We start from the raw sequence: 24,239 nt of genomic DNA on the forward strand, positions 1-24,239 counted from the left end.
CAGACTAAAAACAAATAAAACCTAGCTCAACTAAATCTCTTCTTTGAATACAGTATGAGAGTTTGTATCTAATTTAAATTAATACTACATAGATAAGATGGAAGCGGGAATAACAGGAATATGTATTGGAGGAACTAATTTTGTTTCTTTAGTACAAATCTGGAGAGGGAGGCCAAAGAGGATGATAAATGGATAAGCAGATAAATCATGTGACATGCAATGGAGTTAACATATCCATTTGTAGGTGATAAGGAGCTATCAAAGAAACTTAACATGAACAAGGAAGTAAACGATTAACTATCCATGTAGAAAGCTCAGAAGGTAGAAAGTAGACTGGAGTGGGCCCAGGAAAGTGTTTGGCGATCAGTACCTTGTTCCTGTATTATGTGATTTTCCCTTTTAAAAAAGTTCAAACTGTGTAATCAGAAACTTTATTTTTAAAATATTCTAAAATTTGAATTATTCAAGAATCACCATCTACTTTCCTTCAACACACATTTTGTCCGAATAGGCCCTATTGTAGTACAAAACAAGAAACAATTTCACTAAGTCAGTCAAACTACTTCAGTAAATAATCATGCTACAGCCTGGAATTGCCCAAACAAAAATTCTTCTAATTTTCTTTACAGATATTTAAAAGTTTATTTTTTTCAGAAAACCAAAGCAACTGATTCAACAATAACGGTTCTAGCATGCAGCAAGTCATCATTTAACATCTAATGTTTAAACTTCTTATCATGGATGTATACAGTTTATTTTCATTCCTATAAAGTTTCCACAGCTTGTAGTGATAATAAAAGTAAATAAGTATTTCGTTACAGGTACTTCAAATAGCACTACAGTACCTCTTCGACAAAATTTTTACAATATTCCAACTTTCAATATGAAACAGCTTAAAAAGGCATGGGCCAAAAAAAAAAAAATGTATAGTAGTATCACTTAGGCAAATAAAGTCTAATAATCATACAAGCACAACACTGTTAGGATTCTCCTGTTAGGGTTGGGAAAGGAGTATATGAGATGTTTACTTCAAATAAAATTACATAAATAGCTTAGGAAAATTCCCAAATATATAATTTCAGACATATTAAAGAAAAAAACCCTTGAAACTTTATTCTTGGAAAACATGAACTAGTTATCCCTTGCTTTTATGTAATAGATGTGTTCTTAAAAAGTTTTGTGTAAAGCAAATTATATAAAACATCACCTTGCTAGCACTGGAGGAACACATCTCAAGGAAACATGAGAAATTATTCTTTAAAACACGATTCTCCTGCACATTTGTACATCTTTGGGCTTTTATCTGTACTGTTAAGTTTAATCTCTATGAATTAAACCCAAGTTTCTCAAAATTCACTTGTAAAAGAAGCAGACCGACTTCTCCTCCCCCCTCCCCCCCAACAAAGACAATTCTTACAGTACAATGTAACATTGTTCCTTTATCCATTCTCAGTAGAGGGCTTGTCACTACATATATCTGAGAGTGCTAGGATAAATACCCACCTGTTCTTTTCACCTTAGAAAGATAATGGTTATTTTCTCTTATTGCTAGGAAATGTCATTCTTAAAGATTTTATTAAAAATGGCAAATGTGAAGGACAATGTGTGATTACAAGCCTTTTACAGTTTGATTAAATATTCCCCAAATCATGACAGTACTGTTTAGAATGATACTCTCAATTCCATAAGCATCTTATTCCTACATGGGATTACCTTACTAATTAAAATAACAATTTACTAATGATCAAAATAACATTCTTTAGCATTAGAATCTTGCAAAAAACAGGAATAAAAACTAGAACTACACCTAGTCACTGCCGTTTGATCAAACTTAATAGAATATTTAGTTTAGTCATAGGACCACTCAAAGAGGTATTAAAAGAAAGTTTTACTAAGGTAAATGTAAAAGTCTTATGGAGATGCAGATATACAGGTGAGTCTTAAGTCTACAACTACTGCTATCAATCATTAATAAGCATGTAGATGAATTGCATTCATTCCTCTGAAAAGATGACACTGCATACATATCATCAAAAAGATTATGGCACTTGAACATTATTCCTGATAAGTAAACATGGTAAATGTATAGAGGTGCATCCTAGCCTCTCTCCTACTTTTACATTTTGGGGGTAAAGATAACAGCAGGCTGGGCAAAAAAACAATTCAAATCACCTATAGAATGGGGGGGGGAAGCTACCGGAGTCCTAAGAATAAACAGCTTGGAAAAGAACAATGAAAATAATGCTATTATTTTCTCATCCACTTTCACTTTTATCGCCTTTATATTTTTTAGCTTGTAAGAAAAAATTTTGCAATGGAATTTGAACCATAGATATAAAATACATGAAATAATATAGTGGGGCTATCTGTAGTGGCCAAAAACCAATTTTTGCCTCTCAGTCTTTTGAGCATATATAAAAGGAGATGGCGTGTCTTAAGGAATAATTCCTTTAAAAATGAGGCTGAATTATTTGTACCACATCATGGATTTACAACATTTTCAATACAGCCAAAGTATATGTTAAAATAAAACAAATACCTGCTTTATGGCATCAAATCATGTTCTTCCCCCTAAAAATTAATTCGGCTGTTCCTAAAACGTATTACATTTCTATGTATCTTACCTCTGACTATGCAGACAAGCAAGTGCCTACGAAATCATTCAATCTAATGCAGGCCTTTTGATACAAATACATTATAAATGATACAGGCTAAAGAGCAAGGTCACCAGAAAGACCACACATGTGTTAGTGGGTCTGTCAATTACATAACTGACTTTAAGACAACCATTTTCTCTTGTGGTCATTCCTTAAAGTGAGTAAGTTGATGTCTCTTCCAGTGTGGAGCCTGTCTGAATGTTTTGCCACAAACTGAGCATTCGAATGGCTTCTGCCCTGCATGAATTAGATAGTGTCTTTCCAGCTTCGATGGGGATCTAAAACTTTTAGAACAAACACTGCATTGGTAAAGAAGGCCATCGTTCCTCTCAGTACGCCCTGAATAACTACAACAATGACTATGATGGCTCTGCTCTGATTCCAGAAGTGCACTAGAGAGACAGGGCTGCCTGTTCCTATAGGGGGTACCAAGAATGAAATCCTCTGATTCTGCCTTAACTTTTATTTCTGATGTTTGATCTGACTCTGAGACGTCGTATTTTTGAAAACCAAGAGTCTGACATTGTTGGGAAGCATTATAGTTAACATTATCACCTTGATGAATGAAAAGTTTGTTCAAATTTTCCAATTCTACTTGGCAAAGAGATTTTCTATATGGAATCTTATCAATATGAGTTAATTTATGTCTTTTCAAGTGAGCTGACTGTCTAAAAGATTTCCCACAAACATTACAGCCAAAAGGCCTCTGTCCAGTATGAATTAAATAGTGTCTTTGTAGTTTAGATACGGAAGGAAACACTTTCTCACATTTGTCACAAGGACACATCTTATGTCCAGTATAGATGTTTTCATTTGTAATTGAAAAACCACACTGAAGCACTTCGCAGTTTTCAAAGAATTCCTCACCTGATGAACCATAGATAGATACATCTTTATTATTCACAGAATTATCCATAGTTAACATGTTCTCTGGTGTAAGAATACCTTTTACGTTTTTTCCCATATTTTGGCTCTGGAAGTGCTTTTGCCAAGAAAATGGCAAAGTCAACGTTTTCTTCTTTTTATTGCCAACTGTCTTATATGTTCCATGCTTGCCAAGAGAACCCATAAATGTTCTCTGGGTTTGTTCAGGGCTCTGCTCACCAGAAATAAGATCACAATTTTTCAAGAAACTGTTTTTAAATACTTTTTTCTCAGATCGAAAATTATCTAATTTTTTACCCCCAGCACGTTTAAGCTTAGCCAAGATTTTTTTAACAATGGTTTTATAGTTGTAGCTTCTTTTGAGCCTGCTTGGAATTTTGCCACTTCTGGCAGGAAAACACTTATGTCCATTGAGAATCTGCTCTGATTCAAAACATTCTTCACACTCTGGACATTGAAAAGGGACAATATAAATAGAGTGGACATCAAGTTGATTATTCTCCTCAGATTCACATATATCACCATTTTCAAAACTATCCTGCTTTGCATTTAATTTATTAGGCAGGGGGCCTGATTCTGGACTCTTCACCTTTAATGAAAGAGTCTGAAGAGTCTTATTCCTGGCATGGATTTGTTTATGCTTCAGAAGTTTGCTTTGAATCTTAAATCCTTTTTGACAAAAACAACATTGAAAAGGTCTTTCCTCTGAATGTGTGAGTTGGTGGATTTTTAAGTGAGTTGACTGTCGAAAAGATTTACTGCACAGGACACATTTAAAAGGCCTCTGACCAGTATGAATAAGTGCATGCCTGTCAAGTTTTGACTGTGATGGGAACAGCTTGCCACAGATTGTACACGCGTGAATATTCTTTTTTTTCTTTGTAGGGCTGTGTGTAGGATCAGACTTGGAGCACGGGTGTAATGCCCATCTCTCCTCTGTGGTAAGAGCATGATACATTCCATACACTGGCTTTTCTTGCTTGGCCTCCAGCAGTCTTCTGACCTGTTTAACATCATTCTGGTAAGTTTCATTGTGAAGCTGTTGGTGCTTCACGAATGTCTTCAGATTCTTAAAGTGGCGTGGACAAATACTACATTTAAAAGGCAGATTATGAGTTAGTTGATGTCTTTCCAGATGAACTAGTTGTCTAAAGGTTTTATGACACACATCACATTCAAATGGCTTTTGACCAGTATGAATGAGATAATGCCTAGCTAATTTTGAGGGTGTTTCAAAATGCTTGAAGCAAATATTGCAAATATATGGCCTGTTTCTAGGTAGTTTGTTGGCTACTACACACTGTTGAATCTTTAGCATTTTCAAATTGTTTTCAGCCATCATATTCTTCAGTGATATACTCTGATGAGCTCCATGGTGTTCTTACACTCCACAGATGTCTAAAAATTAAAAATAAAAATGTATTAATTAAAAATTACTTATTCATATGAAAAGAAATAATTTAAGCTGTTCCTTGGCTAAAGGTATTAAAGGCAATAGGGAACCTCAACTTTTCCTGTGTTTAAAAGTAAGTTAATAACCATTTTAGATACTTCAGAATCATTAAACTAATTTTACTCATACAGAGAAATGAGGAGTCTTTAAAAGAAATACTTAAAAATGTATATAATTTTAAGCTATGTTTCTAATTAATTGAGATGATACGTTAAAAGGGGACTGAGTTGAATTTCTTAACATTAAATAGATCTTTTAATTCTAATTTTCCTAGTCCACTATTAAGTAGATTTGTCATTTTTCAAAAATTGGGCTAGAAAGATAAAGAGTGTAAGAAATAAAATATAATACTAAAAATAAGACATATCTGCATTCAATTATAGCATACCTTGGACATGATCTGAGAATGGAATGTTTTAGTTATCAAAATTCTTAGCCACATCATTAGCAATATTTACTCTCAGTTACTTCTTTGGACCAACAAAGATAACATAAGCAACTGGGAGAAAATGTCCCAGAAAACCTGGATTCTAGTCCTGGATCTGCCATCATATGAACTTGGTGGCAAGAAGAAGGAAATATAGATTCCTCATCTCTGAGTCAGGGAAAATGCCTCCTGGCCTGCCTACCACATTGAGTTGTGAGAATCAATGGAGATAATGCACCTGAATGTGTTGGAAAACTGAAGCAATGTATAAATGTAAGGTATTATTTAGCTCAACACTAATCAAATTTAAAAACTTTATCCTTATCTACTTAATATCATTTTCAGGGTTTCTAACTAAGAGATAAACACACTAAACGTACAGTTCTTTTTATTTCTCCTTTCCACTTTGTTGTAGAAGTCCTAAAAAACAAGTACAGAGGCAATGAGGTTGACACATTGGCTACTTACATACTTATCTACGGCTAAGTAATTGAAAGTCTGAGTGTAGCTTACTTTTCAGGCAGTAGAATAAAAAGGTCATTTTGGTCTCAGTTAATATAAAGATACTTTCCCTAATATACCTCGGTAGGACACATGCAAAAGCTAACCAGGAACTTTCAAAACCATTTTATACCCTATCTTCTCCTAACTGAAAAGCCAATTTTCTTCTCATCCTTCTTCTTCTACTGCATTTTCCTTAAATAAGGAAGCCAGAGATTAAAAAAAGCTGTTCCAGCTCTCTCATTCTAATGTTGTATCTTCTAGTTGAGAGCAGAGAGTTGATAAATCTACCAGAAACTCAGTGTCCTTTTGTCAGATGATTTAGTGGATATCCAACACATATGCTGTGTGCTATTATCTATTTTTTCCTGGAAGACACCGTAAACACAAAATCACAAACACTCCCGCTGTGGTTCTCTTCAGGAATCTGATATAAAGACAGAAGAAAAATTCATTTATTGAGCAAATTATCTTCTAGTTGTTTTATTATAGTGTTTTTCAAGCTGCATGTCACTACCCATTAGTGGATTGTGCAATCACTTTAGTGTGTCATGATCAGCATTTTTGTTTAATAGAGTAGAAAACATCAGGTTGCATAACATATGGTAACCATAAATACTGTTTTGTGAAACTTCTGTAGGAAGAGGTAAAAAACTGTGAAACCTGTTCCTGGCATATCTCTTTACACACTAGACAGAGGAACCTACAACAAATCAATCACTTTATCCAAAGTGGCCAAGTAATCTATTAAGTAAGATTGGGGCCCATAGGATGAGACAGGATTACTAAGGACTATTAATTTTCTTCAACTGACCCATATAACCCCAAAATATTTATCAGAAAAATCTAATTAGAGGCCAAAGGTAATGTGCCACAAATAACTAAAATAATCTGACTGCAAGCCACTATATTAATTTATAAAATACACCATATAACCCAGATATCCACGTTAACAACAATCAGCTGTTGATGCTATTACTATCCACTTTCACAACACTGAGTTAGAGAAATTACAGGTGAATGGCCTCCAAACCCTTAAAATGCGAACACAGCAGCAGTTAGGAGAATTAAAATTAAGTGAATTGCCAAGAACTTGGCAATTTATTTAATTCCCGTCAGGCAAAATCAGGTGTTGAGGTGTCAATTAGGACAATGAGCCAAACTGCAAGTAATAATCGAGTCTATTCACTTACTGCGACAGTGCAAGCAAGAGGCTAAAAAAGTACTGGTTCCCCAGTGGTCGATTAAATGGAACAACACTAGGTGAGGGTTAGGTGGATGCAATGCACACCATCACCTCTCTGCAAAGGAGGCTGGAACAAAAGGTTTCTGCCTCTTTATGGACCTGTGGGCCAGGGGAGGAGGAAGGAAGAGCTACAAGTGGAATGGTCCTGAGTCAAAATGGAGAAAAGTACCTCAGTCAAGGCTGCCCCCTCCACCTTCCCTCCCTTTGCAATAAGGAGGTATTGGTGGAGGCACCTGGGAAGTACCTCGGCCAAGGCCCTCAGAATGGAAGTACCTGAGCCAGGAATGCAATACAGTATGAGCATGGCTAGTGGGAGGGAAGGGGTGAGTCCTTGACTGCAACTCCCTCCAGAAAACTGCAGTGCACTGGCCATGCACAAGTCTGGTGTGGCAAGAGCAGCTTCCCCCAAAGAGGCCAGCCAGACAAAGCCACGCAGTTGTCTATGGTTGGGCCTGAAAGATCACACACAGGATTCTGGCCTGCAGCCAGGCTCCTCAGCTCCTATTGTGTATTTCTTCTTTCCTTTAATAGTTTCTTTGGAACACTTGAAAAAAATCCCACACTAGAACCACACACATGACAACCATTTCTGATTATAACAGGAATTGATGACCTATAGTTACCGGGCCAAAAAGAGACTATGGCTTATCAACTAACACTAGCACTAAGACCGGATACTATTGTCAGTTGTGTCCACACCATGTGGGAAAGCACTTACTGGAAGCCCTATATTGTTAGAATCACTGGTGGCAAGCAGTGATCTCATCTGCTATTTATAAGTGACAGCTAAGGGATCCCCAAGCTCCAAATGCAGTCCCACGCGTACTTAAGCATATGCACAGTAATTTGATAGAACTCCAAATCCCACTTCTACTGATTTCTCTGTGTTCTCAAATGACTTTTTTTGTCGGTAATATTTCAAAAACAAATCCAACAGCGTGTAATTTTTCCTATGTTAAAGTGAAAATAAAAGATGGTAAATCTCAATGGGTCAACCCCAAGATTATCCTGACAACAGCAAGATACACTCCGTTGTAAAACTGTGAAAACCGATCTCAAAAAATTCCAACGATACTTCAAGGCCGAAAGCCTGTTGGTTTTCCAGTCTTAATGAACACCATTAAAACGAGGTGAGGATATCACAAAAGTAAATGAACAAGAAACACAAGAACTGAGAGAAAGTTAGAAAACTTTCAGTTAGGGAATAACCTCGGGCGACATTTATCACAGCCTTTCCCTCTCTGTAGCTTCTTCTGCCCCACCTCCCCCGGCCCCCTCTCTTGACCTTGAACCCTCACCTCTTCCTCTCAGAAGGAGTGCACAGGACACAGACCCTGACAACTGGCCCTCGCCCTAATTGCCCACAACCAGTAAGCACCTAGGAGTTGAGCCAGAGTCCAGAGACTGCAAAATCCCACATCGGGAAAGGAAAGGCAAGGGTGAAAACTGCTTTGGCCACAGAGAGGGGGAAAAATGCCACATGTGATACGACCCACTGCAGGGGAAAGTATCGTTTTTTGCAATTCCTCTCAGAGATTCCCGCTCCCCATGAGTCGCAGTCAGGAGGCGGGGAAGTGGGGAAAGCAAAGGAGCTGAGGTCGTGGCGCCCCCGTGCTGGGTCCCCGGGCACCTTGGAGGGACCGAGGCAGGCCCGACCTTTCCCGGGGGATCGCTCCACCTCACACCTGGGTTCTTGAAATCCTCCTCACGCACCTGGAGCTGGCACGGGCCCGCGAGCCGCGCATCTCAAGGCCCAGGAGCCGCGAAGGCAGCGTGCACACGTCCTCAGAGCCGGCGCGGCGACGGGCTGAGTGCGCAGGCGCGGAGCTCGGGTGCGTCGCCGGACGCGGTCCGACTGGAAACAGGCTCCGTCCAACCCAGGGCCGCAGTCGCTTCGGCTAGCCTGCGAGTCTCAGAGGAAAAAGGGGATCCAGAAGTGCGTCCCCCGGGCCGCTCACCCGGCACTGCAATTGTGGGGGGAAGAGAATAGAGGAGTGAAGAAGGGTGCATTTTCCATCTCACCTCGGTCCTCGGCTAGGAAAACCACGTAGCTTGACCAGTGGGCTCAAGGCCCTGCTGGAAACTGGTGAGCCCGCGTTCAAAGACCACTCTTCTAGTCCTCTCTAATGTCAGAGGGCCCATGGTAAACAAAACGCCATGTTTTGTTGGCCTTTCTGTGCCAGCCCTTGTCCTGGGCACTCTGGACGTTGTCAGAATATAGTGCAGGGGTCAGGGACATGGGCTTTGCGGTCAGGCATACCTGGGCTCCACTCACAGCTCTACCAATATCCTGATAGACCCGGACCTTCTTAGCTTCTCTGAGCTTCATTCCTTCAGTATATTTTAGTTGTCTACGATGTACCAAGCCCTGTGCTCAGCTTCTGAGTTTCTTCAGATTTCTCTGACAGTTAGATCAACATAGTGCCCGGTGCATAATAAACTCCCATATAGCTATCATTTATTAATTACTATTTGCAAATTAAATATAACAACTTTATGAAGTGATAGGATACCATTTTAAAATGAGGAAAATGAGACTGAGACTTTAAGGAACTTAACTTCGCACAGCTGATAAATGATGGAGGTGGGATCTGAACACAGGTGGTCCTGCTGTTTTAATTCACTACGGCTTCTCAGATTGTGGATATCTCAACATTTTATGTAGACACAATTAAGGGTTAAATGTTGTAGTGCAGTTACAAACTAGGGTGGCACATTATTACTGAATAAGATGGTTGGGTATGTACTGAAGATTTTAAGTACGGAAGACATTAGAGAAGAATTTATTGTGGTTTTTGCAGGTTCTGAGTGTATATGTCTCAGCTTGAGATGAGAAAATGAGAACAAGTAACAAGCATATTTTTTCAACTGTAAGTATCTCTTTACATTACTTTTCAAGGACCATTGAAAACAAAAATTGTTATTTCTGATGTTGGTATATGCACCTCTATTTAAAAAGGGAGAAGTTGGGCCAATGAAAAGTCTATTTTCCATGTGGTAACATGAGGAAATGGCTAATAGGAAATAAGCTTTTGCTTCTCATGAAACAACCTTGCAAGAGTCACATTTGGGAAAGGTTGAAACCCTTTCTTTCAACAGAAACAGAGACGGAGAGAGGAGGGAAAAAGCTTTATGTATCCTGAGTGCTAATCCCAGGGTGGGGATGCGGATTATTCAGAGTTGCTTCATTCTGCAGCTTCTCTTGGAAGCTCAGCTCAGTCAAACCAAGGAAACAATTGCATCCATCACCAGCCACATAAGTCCTTAGGAGAGATATGCAGATCATGAGAGACTGTTACCTGAGGTTGGGGACCAATGGAGGGTGCATTACCTGCAAAACAGGTAGGCCTTTGCACCAAGAGCCTGAATATGGAGTGAGGAACACAAGTGGATAAGCTGTTCTCCAAGGCCACAAACCTTACCTTATAACCTCCCCCATTTACCCTGAGAGCTATCTCAGGAACTTCCTGGTAAAAAAAAAAGGAGAAATTACTGTGAATAAGAGTCATCTGGAAGATTTCGTTGAATAGGTGGGATTTGATTTGCACAGGGACTTAGTAATAGGTACAATATGAATAATAGAAAATGTGGGACAGGATAGAACATTGTAGGGAGATATGGTAGTAGTGACAAGGAAAAATAAAGGAATGGCTTGGCATACATTTGGGTTAGTATCTTACATCTGCAACTTACTAGTGTGTGTCCTTAAAAGTTATTTAACCTTTTTAAACCTTATTTTCCTCGTCTTTAAAATAAGGGTATAATCAATCATTCATTTATTGAATGACATATCATGTACCAAGCACAAAGGAGTCACTTCTAAGTACATACAAATGAAAGTGAGGCCCTTGATTTCAATGAAGTTTTCAGCTCAACATACAAAGAAGTACAATATGATAAGAGAAGTTATGTACGGGGAAGGAGAGAGAAGCAGGAATATCTAAATCTTCCTGGAGGCTTCAGGTGGAACTGGTTTTGGGGTTGAGGTTTTAATGATCCACGCACCCATCCATCCTACATATATTTTATGAAGCACTTGCTGTGTGCCAAGCCCGGTTCTAGGTAATGGAGATAGTAGTGGACAAATTAAAAAGTCAAAAATCCCTGTCTACCTAGAGGTTATGTTTATAGGTGATGTTTTATATATGCCTACTGAGGGTGACAGACAATAAGTTAAATAAGTAAAGTATATAATATGTTAGATATTGAAAGAACTGAGGAGAGAAGATAAGTATAGAAGAAGGCTATGAAAATTTGGGGGAGAGGGCTTGTTGGCATTCTAGTAGATGGCCAGGGGTGACCTTTCAGAGAAGTTCTGTGATTTTTGAGTTGAGGCCTGATAGAAAGAGGGAACCATGCTCATGCTCCATGTTTAGAGAACCCACTGCTCACCAGGCACTTTGCAAGAAGCTGGGAAAGGCCTTAAATGCTTTGCAAAGGTTTTTATCTTCTTCTTTTTTTTGTTGTTGTTATAAATTTATTTATTTTATTTATTTATTTTTGGCTGTGTTGGGTCTTTGCTGCTGTGCGTGGGCTTTCTCTAGTTGCGGCGAGCGGGGGCTACTCTTCGTTGCAGTGTGTGAGCTTCTCATTGTGGTGGCTTCTCATTGCGGAGCACGGGCTCTAGGCGCGCGGGCTTCAGTAGTTGTGGCGCGCGGGCTCAGTAGTTGTGGCTCACTGGCTTAGTTGCTCCACGGCATGTGGGATCTTCCCAGACCAGGGATCAAACTCATGTCCCTGCATTGGCAGGCGGACTCTCAACCACTGCGCCACCAGGGAAGCCCCTCTTCTTTTTTTTTTAATCCAGTAGGCAATGGGAAATTATCGAAGAATCTTGATCATAGGTAGGGCATGCTTAGATTTGTGTCTTAGAAAACTCACTCAGAAGTTATATGGATAATGAAATGGAGGAGGCAAAATTAGAATAGCCATGCTGTCATCTGGGGGCTTCCTCCTCCTTGAATACCTGGTTAACTTGGGTGAAAATCTAATTCTGTGGCATGTGACAGTCTTCATGATACCTGTGAGTTCTCACAGCTTGCTCCTAGTGTGTGTCTGTCCTCTGTAGTCCTTAACCTTTAGGGCTATCTCCTTTTTAGCAAACCATTGAATATAGAACTTATTCATCAAGTTCTAGAAAAACACTCACTCATAGTTGTGTGTGTGTGTGTGTGTGTGTGTGTGTGTGTGTGTGTGTGTGTGTGTCTAAATACTTTACTGAAGATTTAGGAGTCAGTATGGGATGGGGCTTCAACTGAAAGTATGTGGGACCTTGGGAGCAAGTCAACCAGTACCAAGCGCATTCAACATAATTGCATTTGAAAGTTCACACTTTCAGCATCTGTCATGCCTTTTGGAATATTTTAAAGACAGAAATTTTGAAACTGAGTTTTTTTTTTTATTTAAGTAGAGTTGATTTACAATACTATATTAGTTTCAGGTGTATAGCGTGGTGATTCAGTATTTTTTACAGATTATACTCCATTAAAAGTTATTACGAGATAATGGCTGGAATTCCCTGTGCTATACATATATTCTTGTTACTTATCTATTTTATACATAGTAGTTTGTATCTCTTAATCCTATACCCCTAGTTTGCCCCTCCCTTCTTCTTCTCCCCTTTTGTAACCACTAGTTTGTTTTCTATATCTGTGAGTCTATTTCTGTTTTGCATATATGTTCATTTGTATTATTTCCTAGATTCCACATATAAGTGACTTCATACAGTATTTGTCTTTCTCCGTCTGACTTATTTCAGTAAGCATAATATTCTCTAGGTCCATCCATGTTGCTGCAAATGGTGGAATTTCATTCTTTTTTATGGCTGATTAGTATTCCATTGTGTGTACATATGTGTGTGTGTATATATATATGTGTGTGTGTGTGTATATATTTTATATATATATATATATGCCACATCTTCTTTATTCATTTATCTTTTCATGGCACTTGGGTTGCTTCCATGTCTTGGCTATTGTAAATAGTGCTGCTATGATCATTGGGGTGTATGTATCTTTTCGAAGTATGGTTTTCTCTGGATATATGCCCAGGAGTGGGATTGCTGGATCATATGGTAGTTCTATTTTTAGTTTTTTAAGGAACCTCCATACTGTTCTCCATAGTGGCTATACCAATTTACATTCCCACCAACAGTGTAAGAGGGTTCCCTTTTCTCCACACCTTCTCCAGCATTTACTGTTTGTACACTTTTTGGTGATGGCTGCTTGTTTTTATCCAATGACAGACAGAATCTCAATCTTAATTTCAGTCCCTCCCTCTCTCTCTGTTCTCTTGTGGTTACTCTCTTGCTTTATTTTAATTAGCTATTAGAAAACCTTGAATTTGAACCTTGTTTTTCCTGTAGGTAGAATGTGTTACCCAGGGTTTTCAGAACCTTAACTGGATAGCATGGTGAATATTTGTTTGAAGACATTTTTGCAACCCAATTGTCCTCCTGTCATAAATTTGATTCTTGTGCCTGTCTCCTTGACTTTGATGTGTATGCCATGACTAAGCTTGTATCTCAGTCACTATCTTGGACTTTTAAGGGTAAGTCTAGTCAATTCTCAAAGCTTTTCTTTTTTTTTGAATTTGCGTTGCAGTTAGTTCAGGTGTTGGTTTTATTTGCCTTTATAGTTCTTCTCAGAAATTTTAAATCATTAAGCTCTACAAAATTTATGTGGTCAAGGACATGATCTGTCTTGGTCACCTCTGCATCCTCAAGAGTCCAAAGCAGTACCAGGCATGTAACAGATGCACAGCAGATATTTGTTAATGAATGAATGTATGCCTGAATATTTACACAAAACTTTGGTGGGTTTTCTTAATTTTGTATTGGACATTAAAAATTATTTCACTTTAAATTTGTGTTCTCTAAGAAAAAGCCAGAAATTGCATTTTTAAAGAAGATATTTGATTATACACTATTCTTCTTCTTTTGCTTTTATATAAAAAAATAAAAATACCAAGTACCTTCTTTATTTCTTTTAAAAACTGAAATTCTGTATCCCCCAAGAATCTCTCTCTAAGCTTTTTTTCTATTTTAAATATAGTAGGGTGTATATGTCAGTCCCAATTTCCCAATTTATTCCCTCCCTTCCCCTCCGGTAACCATAGGTTTTTTTTTTTTTTTTTCTTTTTTTTTTTTTCACACACACACACTGTATTTTATTTTTACAAGAGATAAATAAACTGACACCAAGCATTGTACATGGATGACCACAACAAAAGCAACAATGATTGCAATTACCAAACATGAAACACACTCATACTATGTCATAATATTGACATTCAGTCCAGTAATCCTCCACTGTAACAGCTCCTTTACTTTGCAGTGAAAATTGATTTGTATATTCTTTGCCTCTGAGTCCTTGTGGGATTTTTTTTTTTTAATTCAGACAGAAAGTCACAAAAATTATACTCATCCTCATCAGTTCACTCAGTCCCATGTAATTAATTTTTTTTTCATCTTGATCTTTTGTTAGCACTTTTATGAGTTCATCAGTTTTTCATTAGAGTTCTGAAAATGCTTATTCATTCAGTTCAGCAGTAAAGTCAGTTACCAGAAACCTGTACTTGTCAGAGTCTTTTCCATGAATTTCTTAAAGATGAAACCCTTTTATAGGAACATTTTTGCAAAAGCATCAGAGTACACCCAGAACTGTCTGTAAATGACAAAAGACTTAAACATGACCACAGTTAAAGATTTGATGAAAGTTCATAATAATGCAGTTGACAAGAAAATTAGTTATTTCTGAGATATACATTTTAAGGTAATAACTAGGATTATAACTTATAACATTATACCAGAACATATAAGATTTTTAGAAATTTCATGTAATGTCTGAAAGATTTATATTAACATATTTCCATACAAATAACCCAATGAAAGTTTAGTATTAGTTGTTTTGTCTGTTTTTTTATACTGCAGGTTCTTATTAGGCATCAATTTTATACACATCAGTGTATACATGTCAATCCCAATCGCCCAATTCAGCACACCACCATCCCCACCCCACCGCAGTTTTCCCCCCTTGGTGTCCATATGTCCGTTCTCTACATCTGTGTCTCAACTTCTGCCCTGCAAGCCGGCTCATCTGTACCATTTTTCTAGGTTCCACATACATGCGTTAATATACGATATTTGCTTTTCTCTTTCTGACTTACTTCACTCTGTATGACAGTCTCTAGATCCATCCACTTCTCAACAAATGACTCAATTTCGTTCCTTTTTATGGCTGAGTAATATTCCATTGTATATATGTACCACAACTTCTTTATCCATTCGTCTGTTGATGGGCATTTAGGTTGCTTCCATGACCTGGCTATTGTAAATAGTGCTGCAGTGAACATTCGGGTGCATGTGTCTTTTTTTTTTTTTTTTTTTAAACTTTGGGTTTATTTATTTATTTATTTTTATGGCTGTGTTGGGTCTTCGTTTCTGTGTGAGGGCTTTCTCTAGTTGCGGCAAGTGGGGGCCATTCTTCATCGCGGTGCGCGGGCCTCTCATTATCGTGGCCTCTCTTGTTGCGGAGCACAGGCTCCAGACACGCAGGCTCAGTAATTGTGGCTCACGGGCCCAGTTGCTCCGCGGCATGTGGGACCTTCCCAGACCAGGGCTCGAACCCGTATCCTCTGCATTGGCAGGCAGACTCTCAACCACTACGCCACAAGGGAAGCCCGCATGTGTCTTTTTGAATTACGGTTTCCTCTGGGTATATGCCCAGTAGTGGGATTGCTGGGTCATATGGTAATTCTATTTTTAGTTTTTTAAGGAACCTCCATATTGTTCTCCATAGTGGCTGTATCAATTTACATTCCCACCAACAGTGCAAGAGGGTTCCCTTTTCTCCACACCCTCTCCAGCATTTGTTGTTTGTAGATTTTCTGATGATGCCCATTCTAACTGGTGTGAGGTGATACCTCATTGTAGTTTTGATTTGCATTTCTCTAATAATTAGTGATGTTGAGCATCTTTTCATGTACTTCGTGGCCGTCTGTATGTCTTCTTTGGAGAAATGTCTATTTAGATCTTCTGCCCATTTTTGGATTGGGTTGTTTGTTTCTTTAATATTGAGCTGAATGAGCTGTTTATATATTTTGGAGATTAATCCTTTGTCCGTTGATTCGTTTGCAAATATTTTCTCCCATTCTGAGGGTTGTCTTTTCGTCTTGTTTATGGTTTCCTTTGCTGTGCAAAAGCTTTTAAGTTTCATTAGGTCCCATTTGTTTATTTTTGTTTTTATTTCCATTACTCTAGGAGGTGGATCAAAAAAGATCTTGCTGTGATTTATGTCAAAGAATGTTCTTCCTATGTTTTCCTCTAAGAGTTTTATAGTGTCCGGTCTTACATTTAGGTCTCTAATCCATTTTGAGTTTATTTTTGTGTATGGTGTTAGGGAGTGTTCTAATTTCATAGGTTTGTTTTCTACATCTGTAACTATATTTCTTTTTTGTAAATAAATTCATTTGTACCATTTTTTAAGATTCCATGTATAAATAGCATATGATGTTTGTCTTTCTCTGTCTGACTTACTTCACTCAGTATGACAATCTCTCGGTCCATCCATGTTGCTGCAAAGGGCGTTATTTCATTCTTTTTTATGGCTGAGTAATATTCCATTGTATATATATACCACATCTTCTTTATCCACTCCTCTGTTGATGGGCATTTAGGTTGTTTCCATGTCTTGGCTATTGTAAATAGTGCTGCAATGAACATTGGGGTGCATGTATCTTTTTGAATTATGGTTTTCTCCAGATATATACCCAGGAGTGGATTTGCTGAATCATATGCTAATTCTCTTTTTTTAGTCTTTTGAGGAGCCTCCATACTGTTTTCCATAATGGTTGCACCAATTTACATTCCCACCAACAGTGTAGGAGGGTTCCCTTTTCTCCACATCCTCTCCAACATTTATTATTTGTAGACTTTTTGATGATAGCCATTCTGACAGGTGTGAAGTGATATCTCATTGTTGCTTTGATTTGCATTTTTCTAATAATCAGTGATGTTGAGCATCTTTACATGTCATTATTAGCCATCTGTATGTCTTCTTCAGAAAAATGTCTATTCAGATCTTCTGCCCATTCGTTGACTGCGTTGTTTGTTTTTTTGATATTGAGTAGTATGAGCTGTTAATATATTTAGGATATTAACCCCTTGTCAGTCATATTATTTGCAAATATTTTTCCCATTGAGTTTTTTTTAAATTTATTTACTTTATTTTTGGCTGCGTTGGGTCTTCCTTGCTGTGTGCGGGCTTTCTCTAGTTGCAGCGAGCGGGGGCTACTCTTCGTTGCGGTGCGCAGACTTCTCATTGTGGTGGCTTCTCTTGTTGCGGAGCACGAGCTCTAGGCACACGGGCTTCAGTAGTTGTGGCACGTGGGCTCAGTAGTTGTGGCGCATGGGCTTAGTTGCCCCGTGGCATATGGGGTCTTCCCGGACCAGGGCTCGAACCTGCATTGGCAGGCAGATTCTTAACCACTGCGCCACCAGGGAAGGCCCCACATTGAGCTTTAATGCTTGTTAAAGCCTGTTCCTGCCCCCCAGTGATTGGCCTAGCAGAGAGCTTACACCTGCTGTTTTCATTCCACCTCTTATCTTTCCTCTCTCCTCTTCCTCCTCCTTCTGTGGAGCAACCAATAAAACCATCTGGTCACCTGCAACTAATCCACCAAAATCTGTATCCCTCAGGTGTCAGTTTCTACTCCCAATTATCAAAGAATTTTTTTTATTATTGAAGTACAGTTGACTTACAATATTTTATTAGTTTCAGGTATATAGCATAATAATTTGATATTTTTATAGATTATACTCCATACACAGTTATTATAAAATATTGACTATATTCCCTATGCTGTATATTACATCCTTGCAACTTACTTATTTTACACCTAGTAGTTTGTACCTCTTATCCCCTTCATCTGTTTTGCCCCTCTTCCCACCACTGCCACCTCTGGTAATGACTAGTTTGTTCTCTGTATCTGTGAGTCTGTTTCTGTTTTGTTATAATTGTTTGTTTGTTTTATTTTTTAGATTCCACATATAAATGAAAAAATACAGTATTTGTACACTCTGGGTCCAACCATGTTGTCACAGATGGCAAAATTTCTTTCTTTTATGGCTGGGTAATATTCCATTGTATACATATACCACATCTTCTTTATCCATTCATCTATTGGTGGACACTTGGGTTGCTTCCATATCTTGACTATAGTAAATAATGCTGCTATGAACATTGGGTGCATACATCTTTTTGAATTCGTGTTTTTCAAAGGATTTTTCTAACAAAGACCGCTCTCCCTTTCTAAGGGGACTTTTGGTGAATAAAATCTCTTTCTCATCATATATTTCTAAGAGGATTTTTGGTGAATAAAATCTTCTCCTCCTCATCATGTATTTCCTTGAGAAAAATATTTGCCGTCTCTGTATATTTTGCTACATGGCTTCTGATGGAAGGGTGACAGTGGCTGGGGTTGGGGAGTGGTCATTTGGGATCAGAAGGTAAAATGTAGTACAGCTGTATTTTACTTAAAGTAGTTGGACCACCTCCAACTCACAGGCTAGTATCAATCTCCTAAAGCGTTGCTAGAAATTTTCTCAAAAGCTCCATTGGTGATAATGCCTATTGGATCTCTGGGTCTAGTTAGGTAGCACCATCCTACCCCACTCTCTATGTGTTGGTTCAAATTCAGTAGCACTGGGTTTCTAGAGTTACCCTAAAAGCAGGCAGGATTCCCAATATAGGACTTTGACCACATTTGTTCACCCTTAAGTCAGGGCTGACCACTGGACTGTCATTGACTATGGAGACCCCTCCAACTATTATAATACCAGGGTCTAGGCTTACCAAGGAGGGAGGGCAGAGCTATGGTATCTACCAAGATTTTTTGTTTATGATGTCAGGAGAGCTTGATGCTATGACCTTTCTCCTGTTTCTGGATCTTAATTTCTGGAGGACTGTTCTTCTCACAAGCACATTCCACCAAAAAACACCCATCTTCACAAGAGTGGGAACATATGGAGGTATTTCTCTTCGTAGCCTCCACCCCTAAGTGGTGCTGTGGATGTTAAAACTGTCGCCAGCAGCTGCTAGATTCCAGGGGCAAATATGTAAGATATTACTGATCTCTTGTTTAGGACTGGCTTCCCAGCTAGGTAAAAATTCAGTAGTCATGGTTCATGTTTAAGGCCCAGGGATTTTTCTAGCATGTTCTCTGATCCAAAGTAAGGAAGTCACTTACCCCGTAGTGAGGGGTCTTTGGTGTTAGAAATCTGAACTTGAGTGACTGAGCTCCACCCTCTGCTCGGCTGGATTTGTACCCTTATTTCTAACCCTGAACAGTTCCCTCTCTTCCTCCCCTTGAATAACTTCTTTAAGAGCAAGGAGTGAGAAGGATAACTCACATTTTCACAGGAAGTTCTGAGCTTCTTCTGTGATGTTTTGCTTTAAAATCCTCCTACAACAACTTTCTTCAGCAAGCCTGAGTTTTCCAAGCTGCTTTCTAATAGCAACGTGGAATGCTTTGTGGCAAAAGCTGCTTAAGTTTTAACACAAGCGCAAAGGTCATTTCTCCTTCCAGCTGTTACATTGTCAAAAATCTGACTTACAAATCCAGGCAGTTTACCACATGTTCAAGTATTGTTAAGCAGTCAGCTACCCATACCCCAAGGGATGCATTGGAAGCTTTGTGATCACATAAATTCCTAATTCTGGATCCTGCAAACTTTAATTATTGTCCACATCCCAACTGTCATTTCTCTAATTGTTCAGGGAATGTAAAAATCCTCCTTTCTGCATTACCTGAAAATGTCTAAATTTCTTGTGGCATGTAGCATTTACTAGGGGTCCTGATAGTCAGTCCCAAGTTCAAATCTCTGAAGGATCCTGTCCCAGTAGAAGAAGCAGGCATAGTAGGAATCTTTCCTTAGACCTGTAATGAGTTGCATTGTGTCCCCTAAGAAGACATGTTCAAGTCCTAACCCCAGGAACTGTGAATGGGACTTTATTTGGAAATAGGGTCTCTCCAGATATAATGAATTGTTTTGATATGAAATCATCCTGGGTTTAAGGTAAACCCTAAATCCAGTGATGATTAGCCTTTTAAGAAAAGGACACAGAGAGACACATAGACACACGGTAGAAGGCCGTGTGAAGATGGAGACGGTAAAGACCTCCATGTGTTTAAGGAACAAGTAGAAGGCTCAGGAATGGTGCTCAAGGAGGAAGTGGTACAAAATGAATGAGCTCATAGAATGGTAGGGGTCAGATCCTGTGCAGCCTTGTAAACTATGGTAAAGAGTTTGGATTTTATTCTAGATGTAGGGGAGAGCATTTGCAAGGCTTTAAGAAGAAAAACTGGTCTGATTTGAATATTTAAGTGATATCTATTGCTGCTATGTTGTAGTTAAGTGAAGGGTTGGGGAGGATTTGTATGGCGTCAATTTAGCTAAACCTGAGTTATGTTTCCCAGAATTCCCTTCCCTGCATGGCTCAGGGGTAGTGAGCCTTACGAGGAGCATTTTGTACGCTATTTGGAAGGCAGAAAGGAAGCAGTAGCCTATTGCTTTTACACTTGGAAGGTCAGAGCAGGGCACAAGACCCCACTGCAATGCACCCACATTGCTGTAATCTGCTGGCTCACCTTACTGGCCTGGGACAACATCTGGCCCACAAGTCCTGCCAGATTTTCTCCTTCAGCCTCGCTCCGCCCTGGGCCAGGATCATATTTAGCTCCATGACTAAGGGCATCAGCTTCTCCAGCAAGACACATACTCTCATCAAAGTTGGAGGCTCAGAGGTTGTGAGAGAATGACAGTAATTCCGAGTCTATCTTTGTAGGTTCAAGTCTGTTCTCACAGGTTCCAGTTGATCCTCACATCTCCCTCTTTTTATTCATCATCCCTTTAAGTGCCAGAGCCTGGGACTGGCACGTGCACTGTTTAATCAGCTTCCACAGTTGTAAGGTCAAAGCCCTATAACAAATTCATATACATATGTATGTGTGTATATATATATATATATGTGTGTGTGTATTTTATATATTTATATAAATTTTGTAGTTTTTATACTTATAGAAAAAGATTATAGTATATTTATGTAAATATATTTAGTTATAAAATATGATATATATTATATATTTAAATATACTGTATTTGAATATGTTTTATTTTATTTAAATATTTATTACATATAAAAATATTTTTTATATATTATATATTTGTTTTATATATGCGTGTGTGTGTGTGTGTGTGTGTGTGTGTGTGTGTGTATGTGCATCTATCCTTATGGTTCTGCTTCTCTGATTGAACACCACTGAAGCAGGGGCAAAAGTGAAAGCGGGTGCACTTGTTAAGTGGCCAATACCATTTAGTCCAGAACCAGAGATACAGAGATATTGTTATGGAGATGGAGAGAGGTGTACCAATTTAAGAATTGTTTTGGATGTTGTATTAGGGTTCTTTAGAAAAACAGAACTGATTGGATGTATATATATAGAGAGAAAAGACAGAAATTTATTATAAGGAATTGGCTCATGTAATTATGGAGGCTGAGAAGTCCCAAGATCTGCAGTCGGCAAGCTGGAGACCCAGGAGAGCTGATGGTGCAGTTCTAGTTTGAGCCTGAAGGCCTGAAAACCAGGAGAGCTGATAGTGTAAATTCCAGTATGAAAGCTGGCGGACTCAAGACCCGAGAAGAGCCAATGTTTCAGTTTGAGTCTAAAGGCAAGAAAACACTGATGTATCACCTCAAATAGTCAGACAGAAGGAGTTCCCTCTTACTCTTTTTAGTTCTATTCAGGCCCTCAACTGATTGGACGAGGCCCACCAGCATTAGGGAGGGCAATCTGTTTTACTCAGTCTGCTGATTCAAATGTTAATCTCATCCAGAAGCACCCTCACAGACATACCCGGATGATGTTTAACCAAAGTCTGAGTACCCTGTGGCCCAGTCAAATAGACACATAAACTTAACTATCACAGAGGTAGAACTTACAAAATGTATGGATCTATATTGGATGCAGGTCTGGCTTCATGTGCAGTTGTACCAGGCCCCATACTTAGAAGGACTCCACAGTTGGTTTAATGCTTTGCTGTTGCTGTCTTGAAATTCTTGATAATTTTTCAACAAGAGGGCCTGCATTTTCATTTTCCCCTGGGCCCCACATATTGTGTAGCTGGTCCTGGTGGATGTGAGGAGTGAGGGGGATAAAAGGCTTAAGGATTACACTTGGGTTTTTGGATTAAATGACTAGGTGGATGGTAGTGCATTGGAGGTGGAAATTGACAGAGAGCTCAAGAATTTTGATTTGAACATGTTAACGTAGAGCTGCCTCTTAGACATTGTGGTAAGATATTTGTTGACTGCTTCCCCAGCATTCATTTCCCTCTTCCTGATTCCTAGCTAGACCTTGTTTCGCAGCCTTGTGGTTAGGGTTTGATTGGCTCTAGTTCCAGCCATCCACATGCTGTCCTGGCATGGCAGTCTCTGCCATATAGGGGCAAAGTAATCAACTAAGCTATATAAACTACTGGTGCTCTTTGTAATTCCCTTTAACCGTAGACTAAAGAAGAAGGAGAAGACTGATTATTTGAGAAGGAGAGGCAAAGGCTGCAGAAATCAAGCCTAAAGTTTTCTCAATTTCAGGTCGTGTATAATTGTGGGAAAAACGCCTTGTTTTCCCCAATATCTGTCTTTGCCATCTTCCTCCTTTGTTAGCTGGGCTCCTGTTAAAAAGACTACATTTCCTTACCTTCCATGCAGCTAAGCATAACCTTGTGATGATATTCTGTTTAATGGGCTGTAGGGGACATTGTGTGTGTAATTCCTCCTCGCTTCTTCCTTCCAACTGTCTAGAATTTATATGCATTGTCAGGAATCTCAGTAGTAGGTAGCAGAAAAGAACCCTGGACCTTTGACATCCTGAAGCCATGCCAGTTCTGGACTTCCTACTTCTTGTCTGTTACAAGAGAGCAAAAACTATCTTATTTAAGATAAGATTACTATCTACCACTATTTTCAATTTCTGTCACATGTAGCCAGTGTTAATCCTGAATGATACAGTGTCCATATAATTAACTCCTTTTCTTTCAAGGACACCTAAATGAATGCTGGCTTGATGCAAACAAGAGTCTAATTAGAACAATTTTTTTTTCTTAGTCAGACCTTGTGTATATTTTCTACATACACACCAAAAAAAAAAAGAAAGAAAAAAATCCTTTTACCCAATCCATATTTTGCTTTGCCTTTTAAGTCGTAGAAGAATTATAGATACTTTACTAGGATCTATTATTAAAAGCACTGCTACTTTCTCTAGGGAAGCAACAATTGATCTACATTTTCCTGGCACTAGCTCACAGTTCATAAACCCTTGTTTAAAATTAACGCAAATCATTAAACAACACAGAAAACAATTCTTTTAAAATTACACAGTAAAAGCTGCCTTCTGAGAGACTGGAAAAAGTGAGTTTACATGTAATCTCAGATAAGGTGACCAAATATTCAAAATTGGCTAAGACAGCCCCAACTCCCAGATTGCCTGCTGTTCTGGTTTCTGTCTCAGCACACGTCTTGTGGTTCTAGCCAGATGTCATCCAGCTTTAGGACAGGAATTCCTCCCCCTGCTCAGGAGAGCAAATAACTGAAAATGGGGGGAAACAACCTGAAAGTATAAATGGCAAAAAAACTAAAGCATGGTTACAATATTTTGGTTCTTTGTTTGACAAAGTGTGGAAGCATTTGTCCATGAATACTGTTTAGTTTGGTGTCTTTCGCACTGTGTATTGCATGACCCATTTCTAGGGTGTGATTGATATTTTTAAAAAGTGATATTGACTACAATAGGCTAGAAAATGCCAGAGTGCATTGCACATACTAAGGATGAGTATTTTTCAGAAATTTCTGTTTGTGTTTTGTCTGTGAGTCTTTGGTACAAGAGGGTGAATAAATGAAATTTAAAACCACTAAATTTTAGTTATTATGACTGCACGCCCCAATGTTTCTTGAATCATACAGCAATATTAAGAAATGTTAAGCCTTCCATTCATTGTATATTTAACCTATGTAA

The 24,239-nt window shown here is 38.7% G+C and overlaps 1 protein-coding gene and 1 long non-coding RNA gene across 5 annotated transcripts in view; one reads left to right on the top strand and one right to left on the bottom strand.

Annotated features, from left to right (window-relative positions):
- Positions 1-417: 417 nt before the first annotated feature.
- ZNF770 (zinc finger protein 770) lies at positions 418-8,989 on the bottom strand. Of its 2 annotated transcripts, none has more exons than XM_082384962.1 (2): positions 8,883-8,989; positions 418-4,940 (listed from the first exon to the last, which is right to left on the bottom strand). In XM_082384962.1, exon 2 carries the CDS (start codon positions 4,882-4,884, stop codon positions 2,803-2,805), a length of 2,082 nt encoding a protein of 693 aa, XP_082241088.1. In that variant the 5' UTR covers positions 4,885-4,940; positions 8,883-8,989; the 3' UTR covers positions 418-2,802. The 2 variants fall into 2 exon arrangements, with proteins under 2 accessions (XP_082241088.1, XP_082241089.1); XM_082384963.1 differs by having other exon boundaries at positions 8,855-8,981.
- Positions 8,990-9,029: 40 nt separating this feature from the next.
- Positions 9,030-24,239, top strand: part of LOC309625505 — a 156,049-nt gene continuing 140,839 nt past the window's right edge. Inside the window, exons 1-2 of one of the 3 annotated variants that reach the window (XR_014242539.1) lie at positions 9,030-9,255; positions 9,971-10,039. This is a non-coding gene — a long non-coding RNA (uncharacterized lncRNA). The remainder of the gene's footprint in view (positions 9,256-9,970; positions 10,040-24,239) is intronic. The other 2 variants (XR_014242540.1, XR_014242541.1) reach the window with 2 other exon arrangements.

The sequence above is a fragment of the Balaenoptera borealis genome, assembly GCF_965194805.1.
Source record: "Balaenoptera borealis genome assembly, chromosome: 3".
NCBI lineage: Eukaryota > Metazoa > Chordata > Mammalia > Artiodactyla > Balaenopteridae > Balaenoptera > Balaenoptera borealis.

Bases quoted from the DNA above. Each gene is read 5' to 3' on its own strand.
- ZNF770 (XM_082384962.1), bottom strand. From the start codon at position 4,884: ATGATGGCTGAAAACAATTTGAAAATGCTAAAGATTCAACAGTGTGTA.